This window comes from Lissotriton vulgaris, unplaced genomic scaffold (genome assembly GCF_964263255.1).
Source record: "Lissotriton vulgaris unplaced genomic scaffold, aLisVul1.2 SCAFFOLD_1556, whole genome shotgun sequence".
Classification (NCBI taxonomy): Eukaryota; Metazoa; Chordata; class Amphibia; order Caudata; family Salamandridae; genus Lissotriton; species Lissotriton vulgaris.
Genome location: NW_028250769.1, coordinates 24,282 through 39,640, shown reverse-complemented (window position 1 = coordinate 39,640; position 15,359 = coordinate 24,282). Strand labels below are relative to the sequence as shown.

The following is a 15,359-nucleotide window of genomic DNA, read 5'->3' as shown; positions in this document are numbered from 1 at the left end:
GACCCCACAAGACGCGTGGAAGACTGGCTGAGAGATATACTACCGGAAGGCACGCTGTCGCCATATTTTGTGGTGCGTGCCGAGGACGCGGAAGGGCTGGCACGAAGAAATAACATCAGACTGGTGGGCATACCAGAGAAATGGGAGGGGACTGACCCCACAAGACGCGTGGAAGACTGGCTGAGAGATATACTACCGGAAGGCATGCTGTTGCCATATTTTGTGGTGGAACGTGCACACCGTGTGCCCACGAGGCCCCTTCCCCCGGGCTCCAACCCCAAGCCGCCGCTTCTTCGCGTCCTTAACTACAGAGATCGCGATACGATCAGACGCGAAACCAGAAAACTCTGGGAGGTCCAGATCGATAACGCCACGATAATGATTTTCCCCCGACTATACCGTCCAGGTACAACGGCAGAGACACTCCTTCCTGGCAGTAAAGCGGAGGCTGCAACAGGCGGGCCTCAAGTACTCGCTCCTCTTCCCCGACAAATTAAGAGTAGTGGCACAGGACAAAACACACTTCTTCACCAGCCCAGAGGAGGTAGAGGCTTGGCTGGATGGCGGCGTAAGCGAGGCACCCCCGCAGACACAGGGGGCTGCCACGATGTCGCGCTTACGAGGATCTAGGCGACGCCGGAGGCGCAAATCGCCCACACGCGGGAGACGACAACCCACTCCCCGCCTGCGGATTTGGTTTTACAGGAACAGCAAGATGCACTCCGCAGATTCACGGAAATAAGCAGCTCTCAGACGCCGTCCTCTGCCCTACATGCTAGCCCACATGCGTTCCCGAGCGACGACTAGGCCATCTACGGAATACCAGACTCTCAGCTATCTACGGACCCACCCGAAGTCACACCACAGACGGCGGATCTACTCCAATGAAGAGAACACCACGACCCTCCCATACGGCACATGGCCGACACTGCCATAACTGTACTATCCTTGCTCGCTTTGGAGTGAGTGGGGTCCAACAACGACAAACACGGGAGTCCCTTGCTCCTTGGGGGAACGACAGCGACGAGACACAGTGAGTTACATCTTCAGACATTACGCATACTTGATATATGACACTGCAGCAGCTCACCCCCTGTCAGTATTACATATACTTTGACTGCTTATGTCCCGGCTCTACCGGAGACGTGGGCCCCCACATGGCCTTTCCCTTCGACTATCGCATTGGAGAGACATTTTTTTCTATGGAACTGGGCGGCGTAGTCCCCGGCGACGCCTGCTAGCTGTGGCCTTTCATCTACGGCCCGGGGTGGGACAACACCCCTTTCATGGATAACACTGTTCACTCGCCTTTTTGTGTCTAATGCCTAGCACCCCCTAGAACTGCATAGTTTGAGTAACTCACTTGAGTATTTGGACGGCGGCATGTTAGGCAGCCGACCTTTTGGCATTTTCTGTTGTATTGCCTTTTCTTGGTTAATTGTGTTTTTCTATTCACATCCTTTTTGCACCTATGAGGGTCACTTCTTACTACAATCACAGCTATGTTCAGACATGAGACAAGGCTGGGTGCGGGAGGTCTGGGTGAGACCACGTGCGAGGGGCTGGGGACGGATGGTGGGCATAGGAATTACCTAGACAACGGTCATGACTGAGATACAGATATGTACCTGGAATGTCAGGGGCATGCACACACCGTCACGTAGGTATCAGATCTACTCTTATTTAAAACGGCACAGGATACATATCGCACTTTTGCAAGAGACACATTTGAACAAAGCGGAAGTGCGTACACTACACCGTAGGTGGCGTGGGCAGTTATATGCTACGGAATACTCCTCATTCGCCCGTGGGACACTGCTGTGGGTCCGACCTGGGACTCCTTGGGCAGTCTCACACACCCATATAGACCCAGATGGCAGATTCGTAGTGGTTCAGGGCAGGCTGGATGGCCAGCCGGTGGCACTGGCCTCTTTGTACTCCCCAAACACTGACCAGGATGGTTTCTTTGCCCGACTCTTGCCGATATTGGCGGCGTGGCATGGCGTCCCGTAGATCTTGGGGGCATGGGGGGGGGGGGGAGAGACTATAATTGTATCTTAGACGCGACGCTGGAGCTCTCCTCCCCACCCCAGACCGGCACGCCGGCGCACGGAGCCATGAAAGCGCTGGTCAGCTGGGCCACACAATGGGACTTACACGATGCATGGCGAACACACAACCCCGCTGCACGAGTATATTCATATTATTCGGGTGCACATAACCTGAGTGTGCGACTAGATAGGTACATGGTGTCTGCTGAACTCCTTCCCATGATCACTGATACACGATACATGGGCCGCACACACTCAGATCATAATCCACACGTCCTGGCCATAGCATGGGAACGCCCACACCCACCCATCCTTACCTGGAGACTGCAACCGGCCCTCCAGCTAGATGAGACCTTCCGAGACTCCCTCCTCACGCAAACAGCGCAATATTTCGAGGACAACTCAGACACGGCGTCCTCCCCCCAGGTTGAATGGGACCCCTTTAAGGTTGTGATCAGGGGACACTGCTTGGGCACACAGGGACGCATGCAAAGGCAGTTAGAGGATGACTTGACGCAAGTAGAAACCTACCTGCTCCACCGAGAACAAGACGCGATCGGTGGCGCGGACGACCCTCTGACGGATGCGCGAGCAGAACATGCGCAACTCTTGGAACGCCTTTGACACCTTAACTACGCTGCCCACCCAGCGCGCACACACCATCTCCGTGACAAGCCTGGCAAACTGTTAGCCTGGTTAATCACGCAGGAGGATCGTGCAGCGCTGGTGTCAGCGATAAGCACCAATGGAGGTGGATTGATCTACACGCAACGCCAAATACATGAAGCTTTCACGGCCCACTACAGAGCCCTATATCGCTCCCGCCGCTGCGTCCCCCACCCTTACATCGTAGAATATCTCTCTACCTTACAAATGCCACATCTGACTGCCACACAGCAAGACGACCTCGGAGCATCGCTCACACCGGAGGAGCTCCGCGCGGCCATTTTCAATCTGTCCAACGGCAAATCCCCTGGCCCGGACGGACTACCAGACGAATTTTATAAGGCCGGCTCGAATATCCTCATTCCTGAGCTGCTGAAAATGTATGCGGCGGCCGCGGAAGATTTCTCCCTTCCCCCCACGCTTAATGAAGCCAATCTTATTTCCATTCTTAAACCTGGCAGTGATGGCACACACATGGGCTCTTATCGACCCATGGGCCTCTTGAACACAGACTATAAAATACTCGCATCTACCCTAGCCCAGCGGCTAGCCCCTTTGGTTCCGACATTGGTACACCACGACCAAAACGGCTTTGTTTCAACACGCCACACCCCTTATAATATCCATAGTCTGTTTCGTATACAAGAGTACGCCACTCGGCAATGGCCGGGGTGCCGAGTGCTGGACCTCGAAAAGGCATTTGATTCCGTAGAATGGCCATATCTAACAGCGGTAATGGAGAAATACGACCTAGGGGCTGGTTACACGGATATGGTCAGCTTGTTGTACCGAAGACCCACCGTCCGGGTGCGCACGGGCAGATTACTTTCTGCTGCTGTCCGAGTGCGGAGGAGTACCAGACAGGGATGCCCCCTGTCACCTCTGCTTTTTTCCCTGGCTATGGAACCTCTGGCCACGATACTGCGGGCAGGAGGGGACGAGTGGGGAATCCCGATGGCAGATGGTGTCCACACAGTCTCGCTTTATGCGGACGACCTGCTCCTATATGTTAGAGATTTGACCAACACCCAGAGATCTCTCACCGACATATTCCGGAAGACATGTCGGGATTAAGAGTCAACTGGTCCAAATCAGGTGTCTACCCCTTTAGCCCGGACACGCCTGAGTGCAATGTCAGACTGGGTGGCGATAGACTCCAATGGTACCCCACCACTTTCAGGTATTTGGAATCCACAGTTAAAGGAACCCATCGGATGTACTCGACGGGAATCTGATGCGAGCGATCCCCTCAATACGAGCGCAAATTACCTTCTGGAAAACCCTGCCTTTAAATGTGTCAAGCCGTGTGGCGTTGACGAAAATGATAATTCTGCCACGGCTACTATATTACTTTGCTAATATCCCAACTTGCGTCCCTACCAAAGTGTTTCGTGAACTGGAAGTTATGCTTCGTGGCCTTATCTGGAATGCAGGCTGGCCCCGTGTGGCGCTGGCAAAATTGTACATGTCCACTGAAACTGGGGGCCTGGCGGTCCCCAACATGGAGCTGTACTACCTGGCAGCGCAGCAGCAATGGGTATCGGGAAGGCTGTGCGGCAAGAACTTGGGGGATACTGCCACGAACACCACCACCTGGACCCAACGCAAATGTGAACGCTGTTCCATCCCCTGACTCAGACCCTTCGTAATTGCACCAGGCAGTGGCGCGCAAGTGCTTCCTGTGCTGCCTGAGACTTACCCGAGCGACGACACCGTATGCCCCGACGCTCCCCTTGCTGGGTACTCCCAAAGCAGTTGGGGTGATGACGGAAGCTGTGCTGGAGAGTTGGACACAAGCGGGTGTGGAGACACTGGGTGACCTTTATGCAGACGGTGCCCTGCTTACTTTTGCAGAACTCACTGCGCGCACAGACCTACCGGCCGGACAATTCCTACTGCATGCGTCCCTAGTACATACGCTGACGGCTGCCTGGGGTGACATATCTGAAGAGCGGCCCATGCAATATTTACAGGTCATGGGCAACGGCACCCACATAGTGCACTGGTTGGCAGAAGCCCTCCTGATGCACACGCAGCATACCCCCCTACAACTAAGGGACAAATAGGCGACAGATAGAGGGAGAGACTGGACAGACAAGGAATGGGCAATGATACTGGTTAGTCCAACCAATGTCCCGCGCAACCCCCGTTTCAAGGTCATACAATTCTACATCTTGCACCGCGCTTATCTGTCGCCTGATAAGATCAACAAGTATTTCTCGGGCGGAGGAGCTACGCCGTAATCCAAGATGGCCGCATAGGCTCCCGGCTCCGCCGACCTCCGCCGGCGGCCCGACTATCCTGTCGACTATCCTCTACCCACGCCCCGTGCCTGGCTGTACGAAGGTTGCCTGATGCTAATGGTGCTTTCCCGGATTTTCTATCTTCTTTAGCGACGAAGTTATGTCGTGTTCCATTTTCGGCCTACTTCCGGGCTGCCGCCGGGTCCTCGGTTTCTGAAGCACCCGAGAGGGACCTCATCAACATCGGCGGTGGGACCGCGATTGTGGCCGGTCTTCCAGTTCTAGGAAAAAATGTTTTCTGCTTTTGACTCTTGTCCTTGTTGATGGATGGAGAAGTGACACTGCTGGGATCCTCCTGTACTGCGGCTGTGGGTTGTGTGCCTGCCCCCGTTTCACGGTCCCGGGGCCGACGGGCTGCACCCATGGCTCGGTGTCTGTCCTGAGTGCGCCAGTTCGGGACGCTCTTGCTGTAGCGATCGCCAAGTGTGTGCCCGTTATCCGGTGCTGTGTGCTGGAGTTTGTGTTCCCCTCCGTCCTCTGGGCCCCGGGATGGAGGGGATGGATGGCGCACTTTCATTGAGGTCCGTAATGGCGGCGATTGGGGCGCTCCGATCGCAATTCACCGGCGCTTGTGTCTCCCTGGCGGCAAAACTGGACGATGTTTGCTCACGGCCGGCCACGGTTGTTGCAGTGCCTGCACAGAAATCTGCGATCCAGACGACTGATTTGACCCTCCATCTGCGGGGGCCCGAGCGGCAGCCCGATTTTGTTCCTTTGAGAGTTGGCCCCACTTTTCCTTCATCTACTGCAGTGCATGGTCTTCCCTCTACATCTCCTCTTCGATGGTGTGTCATCGTTGGAAATCCTGTTCCCCATTGCAGAGTCTCACAGTCCCGTCGGAGAAGATCGCCATTTTCCTTTGTCCCGGCCAGTCTGCGCAACGGATGCCGCCATTTTGAAACCGACCCGTGCTTCGCCTTCACTGCCCTGGTCCACTATGGACGCTTTGATTGCTTCTGGTCTGATGCGGCTTGGTTGAGATGTGCCCCGGAACAGATTCGCACTGGTCAGGGCTGACTTTGACTTTGGGAATTTTTCTTGCTCCTTGCCACTGCTTTGAACTTTGAGACGCTTCCTCGGTTTGCAACTCTTACGACTTTGGCGATATAACTCCTTGTGACGCTTGCGGGGTTGACTTCTGATTCCCTGGGGTTGCTCCGTTTATTCTTGCCGGGATTGCACCGAATACCTCACCGGGCAGGGGGTTGGGGTGGGGGATTTCTGGTGACTGTCCTCCCTGTGCTAATGCTGACTGATTCTGCTTATTGATGATGATTGTGCTATGGGGGGGATACCGCCGGCAGGAGGTATCAGGTGTCCGGGGGCTTGTTTGACTTTTCCTCCTCCACTTCTTTTAATACTTTCCCTTCTGTGGGGCAGTTCCGGGGCGACAGGCACGCTGTTAGTGGGTTAGGCCGTAGCCATTACAGGGGTGCAGGGTGGCGGGTGTGGGGGGGTTTGTTATTTTAGTTTGTTTTGTTCTATGGTCTCTATCGCTCTTTTCTGGCTTTGGGAGGGTTCTTTCCTTTTTCGTAGGGTTGGCTGTCTCTTGGTCTTGCACCTTTCTTTTTCTTTCTTCGGCTTCTCGTCAAGCCTCTGTTTTTCAGTTCTTGGGGGGTAGGCTCTTTGGGGGTGATTTTTAGGACTGTGGATCATTGTAATGTGGTTTCCCGTCCAGTATTATCGCCGTGGCTGCTTGGATTGTATAGTTGCTTTTGTTATAGCCTATCTCCGGCTGTGATTGGGGTGGGTCCTAATCGTCTCCTTTGTGCTCCTATCCTGTGAGGTGCGATGCCCTTGTTGTTGCAGCCCCCACTCTTCTTCTAAAATTTAAAAATGAAAACCTCATATCCTGTCTGCGAGCCCCACAACCGCATTTGATGTACTTTGATATATCCTGTTTCCTGATTGGCTTCTGCTTTATTGATTGCTTTTGCGGCCGGCCATGATGGTTGTGGGCCTGCGCATGTATCTCCTTTTCTGAATAAAGGTTTTCCAAAAAAAAAAAAAAAAGTATTTCTCGGTCACCGACACTGCCCGTCAGAGATGCTCCCAGGTTTGAGCGGACTTCTTACATATGCTCTGGCTGTGCCCTAACGTCCAGTCATACCTGGACGCGATCACAGCACTGCTGACACAATGCACTGAAGAAGACATACCGCACACGTGGGAGGCCTGCATCCTAGGACTCTATAAGAGGACCAAACTGAACAAAGTACCGACTCGGTTTTGGGACCTGGGACTCATTACGGCCAAACGCCTGCTCACCAAACATTGGAAGAACAGTGAACCCCCACATATTCGGCACTGGTATACCTCTTTCACCAATTGGGCACGAGCGGAGAGCACGGTCCTACACCGAGAAGAAACGGCGGGGCTCAGGAAGTTCCCCATTGCGCAGCTTTGGGATGACATCCTAAAGTCCTTCCAGCAAGCGACTCTGGAACAGGGAATCACTTGAGATATAGCCCTCTCTCGGACCATCCCACGGATATGGGACACAGCGGTGACCGAGTGCCTACTGTCTCCTTCCCCAACTGCAGTTATGACACAGACGCGATTCGCGCCACGCCCCTCGTCCCACACGCCCAAGGTTATTAGCGCCTTTCTATACACTTGGCGCAGTCACACTGACTCTGCCCTTTCCCACATCGCACGAGACGGGAACCCCACCCCACGCTTTGCATGCTGCTGGCGTAATTGCTGCAACCTGATAGCACTGCCCTTACACTCTTACGCTGACCCTTCGCACGCCTCCCCCACACTCTCACCCCACTCTCATATTATTGGACCCTAACCTCCGCTGCAACTCCCCCCCAACCCCCCCTATCTATACGCATATGGACGCCTTAACCCTTATTTAGTCTTTTTCCTCCCTCTTCCCCCTGATGTAGTTTACATTCTTGTTTATACACTGGTTATGTTTAAAAACCAGGGCATTTTCACTGTTGATGAGACGCTATAAAATTTGTGTAAGTGATATTGGTAATCGCGCCTCCGTTGGCACTCAATATTTCCTTTGCACGCACATGACGCATGGTACACCGCACGTGGACTGCAGGGAATGACCGGAGAACATGTTATCCTGGGGTACACAGGCAGTCCTACACTGCGACTATTTCTACTGACCTCTCCACAATTAACACCAATATCTGATGGCGACACGCATGTCGAGACATCAGGCACACCAACTGTGGATACAACGGTCTCCTCCTGATTCCACCACTGCATACGACCAATCCTTTATCTTTGTGCAACTGACAGTTGATCTATGTGCTCGCTATAACGCTGTGAAAAACGCAACTGATGTATGATTTTCTTATTTACATCTCCACTGCTTATTGTTGACATGGGTGCTGACCAAGACTGCCTACGATCACGAACGGCAGGTGACACATATTCAATATCAAAGACTATCAACAAAATCACAAAAACCATAGACCTATCAGTTATCCGATATACACACTGTATGAAATGTACGCACTTTCCTTTATCACGCCGCCGGACCCCAGGGTTGTCGGCTGAATGGCTGTGTACTCCCGATAACGTTGAACAAAAATTGTACTCAACGCAGCCGGCCCACGGAGGTTGTAGGCTGTTTGCTGTGTCATTTTAGAAATGTACAATAAAGGTCTTTAAAAAAAATAAATAAATCCCAAAAAAAAATCTGAGACAAATGGCAGAAAGATGTAGGTGAGTTAGACAACTCTGACTGGCAGGAGGCATTGGCATCACCGAGGGAGGTAGCGACACCCTCTCGGCTGCGCCTCGGCCAACTTAAGATACTTTACAGCAGCGGTCTTCAATCTGTGGGGCGCGACCCCCAGGGGGGTTGTGGAGTCCTGGGAAAGGGGTTGCAGATTCTGCAGAGTGCAGTTCCTGGCTTGGGCTGATCGAGGGTGCTCACGATGGAGGCCTAATTCACACCGAGGTGTGAAAAACATCAACTCCTCATTAACAAGTAAAAGGTCTTTTAAAGACCTGTCAAGTACTTGGGTGTGACTGTGTGTGTGTCCCTGAAGCGGTTACAGCCGGGCTCACATACACGAGCTAGGGGGAGCTGGGGGGGGCTGGGGGAGTGGCTGTAGTGTAGCCCTTTGAGTTCAATGGATGTTGCGCACCTGGAGCTGTGGGTCCTGCGACACGTCCCCCGCCCCCAGCAGGGAGACACAGAGATGCCCTCCCATGAGTGGGAAAGAAGAATGAAGACGATGCAGAGAGATACTGATTCTCCTCCCCCCCTCCCACCCCCCAATGAGAGAGGCACAGAAAAGGTGGGTGGATGAATGATGGATGGATGGATGAAAGGCTGAAGGATGGATGGATGTGTGAAAATGTGGGTGGATGAATGATGAGTGGGTGGATGAAAGGGTGGATGGATGAATGATGGATGTATGATGGAAGGATGAAAGGGTGGATGGATGAAGGATGGATGTATGGATGATGGGAGGATGAAAGGGTGGATGGATGTATGAATGGATAAAAGGTTGCATGGATGAATGATGGATGTGTGAAAAGGTGGGTGGATGGAAGGAAGGGTGGATGGGTAAAGGATGGGTGAATGGATGGATGATGGATGGATGTGTGAAAAGGTGGGTAGATGAATGATGAGTGGATGGATTAATGATGGATGTATGGATGGAAGGATGGAAGGATAGATGTATGGATGGAAGAATGAAAGGGTGGACAGATGAAGGATGGATGAAAGGGTGGATGGATGAATGATGGATGGATGGATGTGTGAAAAGGTGGGGGGATGAATGATGGGTGGATGGATGAAAGGGTGGGTGGATGGATGAAAGGGTGGATAGGTGAAGGATGGATGTATGGATGGATGGGAGGATTAAAGGGTGGGTCGATGAAGGATGGAAAGATGAAAGGGTGGATGGATGTATGAATGGATAAAAGGTTGCAGGGATGAATGATGTATGGATGTGTTAAAAGGTGGGTGGATGAATGATGGGTGGATGGAAGGAAGGGGAGATGGGTAAAGGATGGATGTATGGATGGAAGGATGAAAGGGTGGATGGATGAAGGATGGATCTATGGATGGAAGGATGAAAGGGTGGATGGATGGATGTGTGAAAGTGTGGGTGGATGAATGATGGAGGGATCTGATGAGGTCTAACAGGAGCATTTATGGTTGTCAAAAGTTGATGATGAGGAGTACCAGTTTGTAGAAACTTTTGTCGGAAGGGGGTCCGGACGCCTAAAAAGGTTTTACAAGGGGGTCTCGGCATCAAAAGGTTTGAAGACCTCTGCTTTACAGGATCCATTACACTAGAGTCACGCTACATAAGATGGGTAAGATTGAACGCCACCTATGTTTTCGAAAATGCGGTGCCATAGGCAAATTTTTCCACATGATATGTGGATGCCCATAAATAGTGACATACTGGGAATCAGTGATATTCACTATCACAAGAGTGAGCGGGAACCATGTACCACTGGATCCCAAGCGTTCCCTGCTGAATATATGGAATCAACAGACCTTAATTTAGCGGCCCAAACATGGGAGACACTGGGTAGGATGCTAATCAAAAGAAATATAGCCAGACACTGGGGGACACACAACACTGTGGCAGAATGGTGAAATGATCTAGATAGGGCCATGATGGCAGAAAGAACTGTCTACCTATATAGAGGATGCCCCAAAAAATGGGAACGGCTATGGGGACAATGGAACACTTTCAGGGGTGGGATATGCACGGTACCTACAATTGACTCCTCAGTGGAAGACCGTTAACGAGGAAAAGGGTGGCAGAAAAATGTGATCAATAACGGTGTAAATTGTGATAAAAATCAATAATGATGGTTGTATTGCTGAAAAACGCTACAATCAAATATGTATAAGACCTTATTGTTTGACAAAAACTCAACTGTAAGATATGTACCAGTGGATAATAATAAAAACAGTTTATAAAAAAATTAAATCGGAACACACACCAGTGCACATCCATCCATTCACTGCACGGAGCCCATACACAACATCGCTCACTACAACATGGAAGAAAACGTGCCGCTCATACCTGGACCTAGACCTGGAATAGGACCTTGAACGGGAACGGGACCGGGACCTTGACCTGGAGTACGAGCCGGACGACTTGGAAGATCCTGAACTGGATCGTGAAGAAGTGCGGCCTCTGCTCTTCGAACGGCTACGGGATCTGGATGGTGCTCTTAGACAAGAAAACAACGAGATAAGGCACAATATTACAATATTACAGCAAGAAGCACAGCGCAGACAAGGAAGGTTACACAAAATCTCCAGACATCATTCACACTCAGGGGTAGATCGAGGAGCCATGTAGAAACTCAGTCCCTCTGTCTTGTGGCTTACTTCCTGTTATTATGGAGTGGCAAATGTTGGCGATTTATTCAAGGAAGAAAAAGTTCAGTGCATTAGACGAAAACTTACAATACAGGATGATGATCAAACTTTGGCAACATTGCAACCTAAATAAGTTGACTGTCTTAACATGCGAGTTAGGCTGTAGTAAAAGGAATAGTACTTAAATTGTACCTGTTTCTCTTCACCTGCCCCCTCCGACGTCTTGCTCTCATCTTCGCTCTGAAGAATTCGTAAAGCCCATTCTGCTCCCACCCTTCACTGCAAGAAGAAAAATTCTAAAAATGGTTGCTCTTTAATAAAAAGATATGAACAAAATATTTATATATTCTCATGGAGGCGTTCATGACGAAAATATTTTCTCTGATATTATAGAAGGTTTAACATTTCAGGTAGTTCACTGAACTTGCTGCCATGTAACCAAACAGCTGTGCAACATATATTATATGGACATGGCAAACAGGATCATCAAAACATACCTGCTATCTTTAAAATGCCTGAAGCAGTTCAGTCTGGTTTACTAAACTGAGCAGCAGGGCAACTCTTTAGTACAATACAAAGCAGTGCTCCCAAAATTACAACACTGTGACGTTGCCACAAAGTGCACAATCTGTATTAACTTAATGAAAGATAATATAGTGCTAGACATCACAGTTGTGTTGCTGGGATGAAGAGGTGCTTTATTTGAGAAGGAAACCGGTTTAGTTCACTGGTGGGTAATGTTGAAGTCACACCAGCGTTTCCATAAGTCGAGCTAATGCAGCAGCTAAAGAGCATCACAACTAGGTGGAGCCAAATTACAACAAAGGGCAGAAAAAGTAGTCTTTGATTAGTGCATGGGGATATAGGGCTTACAGCACCAAAAATCCTTGCACAATTCGAGCGTGCATGGTACGGCACCAAGGCATGAAACGTGAGGGCAGAAGCCAGCAGGTATCTTAAAACTAGTAAACAATAGAGTACATGCTGTACACCGGAGCGCACAAGAAAACGTATAACTACCTATTCCTAGGACGATCGTGAGATGGTGGGCTATAAAAGGCCTCTACTGCAGCCAACAACCTCTCGCTGGGCGGCATCGGGGGAGGGAGGCGGATATCTTTGGGGTCCAAATATTTATAGTCGTGGTCCTCAAGCTGTGGAGAAGGAAACAAAAGATGACAAAACAGAAGCTGGAGCTGGATCCAAGAAGAGTTCAGGTTTCACGTTCACAATATAAGCCAGAAATAGCTTTTTTTTTAAATGTATATAATTTCTCATTATTGATGCAAGGGTCTTTAAAAACATGCAATGGAATTATTTCAGTATTTGATCAAAGTTGATGGAAAATCAGAAATAAGAGATTGTACGAATACTGTATTTCCCCAATTACAATGTTTACATTTGAAATAATGGTGGATATTGACATTATGTTGAGCAGAGATGACTACGTACATGGTCAGCAGTTATTTGACTTTTACTACATAAATATCTTATTTTGTCATGAAGTCTTTGCTCTCTTCTTCTTCATCATTCCTAATTTGTCTATTTTTCCATTAATTTTATTTAGCAGTTACCGAACTGGACATGTAGGATGAGAGATATTGTTGCTCATGCTTTCTAGTAAATATTTCGAGAGGTCTATTGCTGCGACCAGACAGTGTTAAAGTTCTCAAAACCAAAATCAAAACTCTCAAACGATGCAAGAATAGGCTCATATTAAGATATAACTGTTTAGAATTGTGCAGGCGCAATCATTTCCCTTCAGCCAGTGTGCTAGTTTTCAAACCAACATATGTAACTAAGTAAGCAAAGACAGTGCAGTGACTGAGAGCAGGTAATGCCCACAACTTTTGACCATTGTTAAAGGAATTAAAGTTTTACAAAAAGACTTAAAGAGCTCACATTTGTTAAGGGAAAAAAAATATCGCTCTACTGGACTGAACTTCAAAAAATACATTTCTCAATCTGCTGGCACGGCAACCTCAAGAGCATAAACAGGTGACAGAGTGAACAATAAAGGCACAGAAACATTGGAATACACGTCTGTTTAGTACTTTTGTCAGAAACCTGCATAGGTGAAAAAGTTTTAACATTTGAGGACCTAGGCTACCACAACTAGTTTTGCCAAACAAAGGTACAAAAACGTTCCCTCCCTTCTCTAAGACAATCTGATTTAATGGATTGCCTCAAACAGAAGACACTGAAGGAGAGAAGCAGCAGAAACATCAGAACTCTGTGCTCCCCCCCCCCCTTGTAAGAGGAGTACAATTTATCTCCTGTTAGGGCATTCTAAAACTGAACAAATTGGCTGCAATTTCATAAACAAAGATATAGCTTAAAGTATTTCAGCAAGATATGTTAAATACCACATTATTAAAGCTGAAATATTAGTGTTACAATCTTGTAAAGCAGTGGGAAGTGGCGTTAAACTACAAGCCACAGGACAGAGGACCCCTTAATATGGATATCACTGGATCATAATGTACACAAGCACATAAATTAAATATGCATCAAATGTCTTGAACAAAAGAAAGCTTAGAACTACTAAACCGATTTTTCGATCATCTAGGCATTTACTAGGGACTGCTAAAGATATTTTAAGCAAACCAGAAGACCTGAAAAAAGATAATGTTCCAGAACTAAAGAAAAATTAGCCCAATGCAAGGGTTGGATGACTGTGCCAAATCACTGAGAAGATAAACTGAGGAAAAATTTTAACTATTAACTTTGAAAGAAGTGATCTGTAACAAATCCTACGAGTATTATTATCCTACCAGCCACTAGGCAGAGATATTGCAGTGTAAAACCTGAAAAATGAAGACCTGTGTTCCAACTTCTGGTTACAGCACTGAGTCCAAAACATGAGCTATTGTGAGCGTAATCACCTTCACCCACTGCACGATTCAAGACATGAAAACTTTTTTTTAAACGCATAGTGTAACATCCGGATATAGGTCTCTAATCCCATTTTCTATCACATCCGAATTGCTATTATATATTCTTGCAAGCAATCATAAAAAGAACTGCTACCCAAATTATTAAGGCTTCCATTTGGTGAGCTTCCCACTGGACAATAGAAACACGAGGAATAATGTGGACATTTCTCTCCACCGGGTGCTTTGGACTTTCACAATGGTCCAACACCTCGATCCGATGATGTATCACCACCATAAGAACATGGAGCTGGAGTAACTTATATTGAGTATGTTTGCTGATCTCATTCTCTCTGCAGGATCCCTGAGGTCATCATGGAAAATATTTGTTTGCATGTTAAACTTCGATATTACCTAGTCTTGAATTTAGAGCTCTCCATCTCGCTCTTCCATACACCCACCTTTGGAGCTGGACCCCAATAGAGGACCTGTGCACACTGGATGCCATTTTTAAAGACGTGCTCTGTATCAGTATTAGATCTTTATTTGCCTGGTCATAAAATCACTGTTTAGATCAGGGGGCAGGGGTCATTCTGAACTATTATTATCCAAAGTTATGCAATACTATTTTTCTCAATTTTCTATGAAAATATTTAAAGCCAATATTACTGTTCACTCATTGCCGGCATCCTTTACATTTCTGTCTGTATGGTGGTTGGGCAATTCTATATAATGTTCTGACTAGCCCACCGTCTGTGCGAGTCTTTATGCACGGTCAGACATTTTCAATTCGTATATTCATCAATTTAATAGTCTGTGGTGTAAATTCTGCTAGGCAAGCGCTCATCTAACTAATCAAAATGTAGCCCTACCTCAACTAACAAAACATCCAGCTTCTGGACCAAAACAAGGTTAAACGATCACACTGTCTGTTTCTATACCCTGGGTGTGTATAATAACACTACTCCTCAGGTCAGGATGTCTCAATTAACCCCTTCCATGCGCATGACGAGCTCAGCTCGTCATGAGGCACAGTGGAGCTGTGCTTATGACGAGCTCAGCTCGTCATGAACAATGGGGTTCGATGAGGATCAGCACAGGAGGGGAATACCATTAGCAGCCAAGGTGTTAATAA

The 15,359-nt window shown here is 48.6% G+C and overlaps 1 protein-coding gene across 1 annotated transcript in view; it reads right to left on the bottom strand.

Annotated features, from left to right (window-relative positions):
* LOC147663123 (calcium homeostasis endoplasmic reticulum protein-like) overlaps nucleotides 1–15,359 on the bottom strand; it is a gene marked incomplete at its 5' end in the record, with an annotated part of 60,482 nt that overhangs the window by 29,369 nt on the left and 15,754 nt on the right. The window contains 3 exons of the mRNA XM_086950656.1: nucleotides 11,050–11,199; nucleotides 11,544–11,630; nucleotides 12,372–12,505. Of these exons, the coding sequence (XP_086806782.1) occupies nucleotides 11,050–11,199; nucleotides 11,544–11,630; nucleotides 12,372–12,505 (371 nt within the window). The remainder of the gene's footprint in view (nucleotides 1–11,049; nucleotides 11,200–11,543; nucleotides 11,631–12,371; nucleotides 12,506–15,359) is intronic.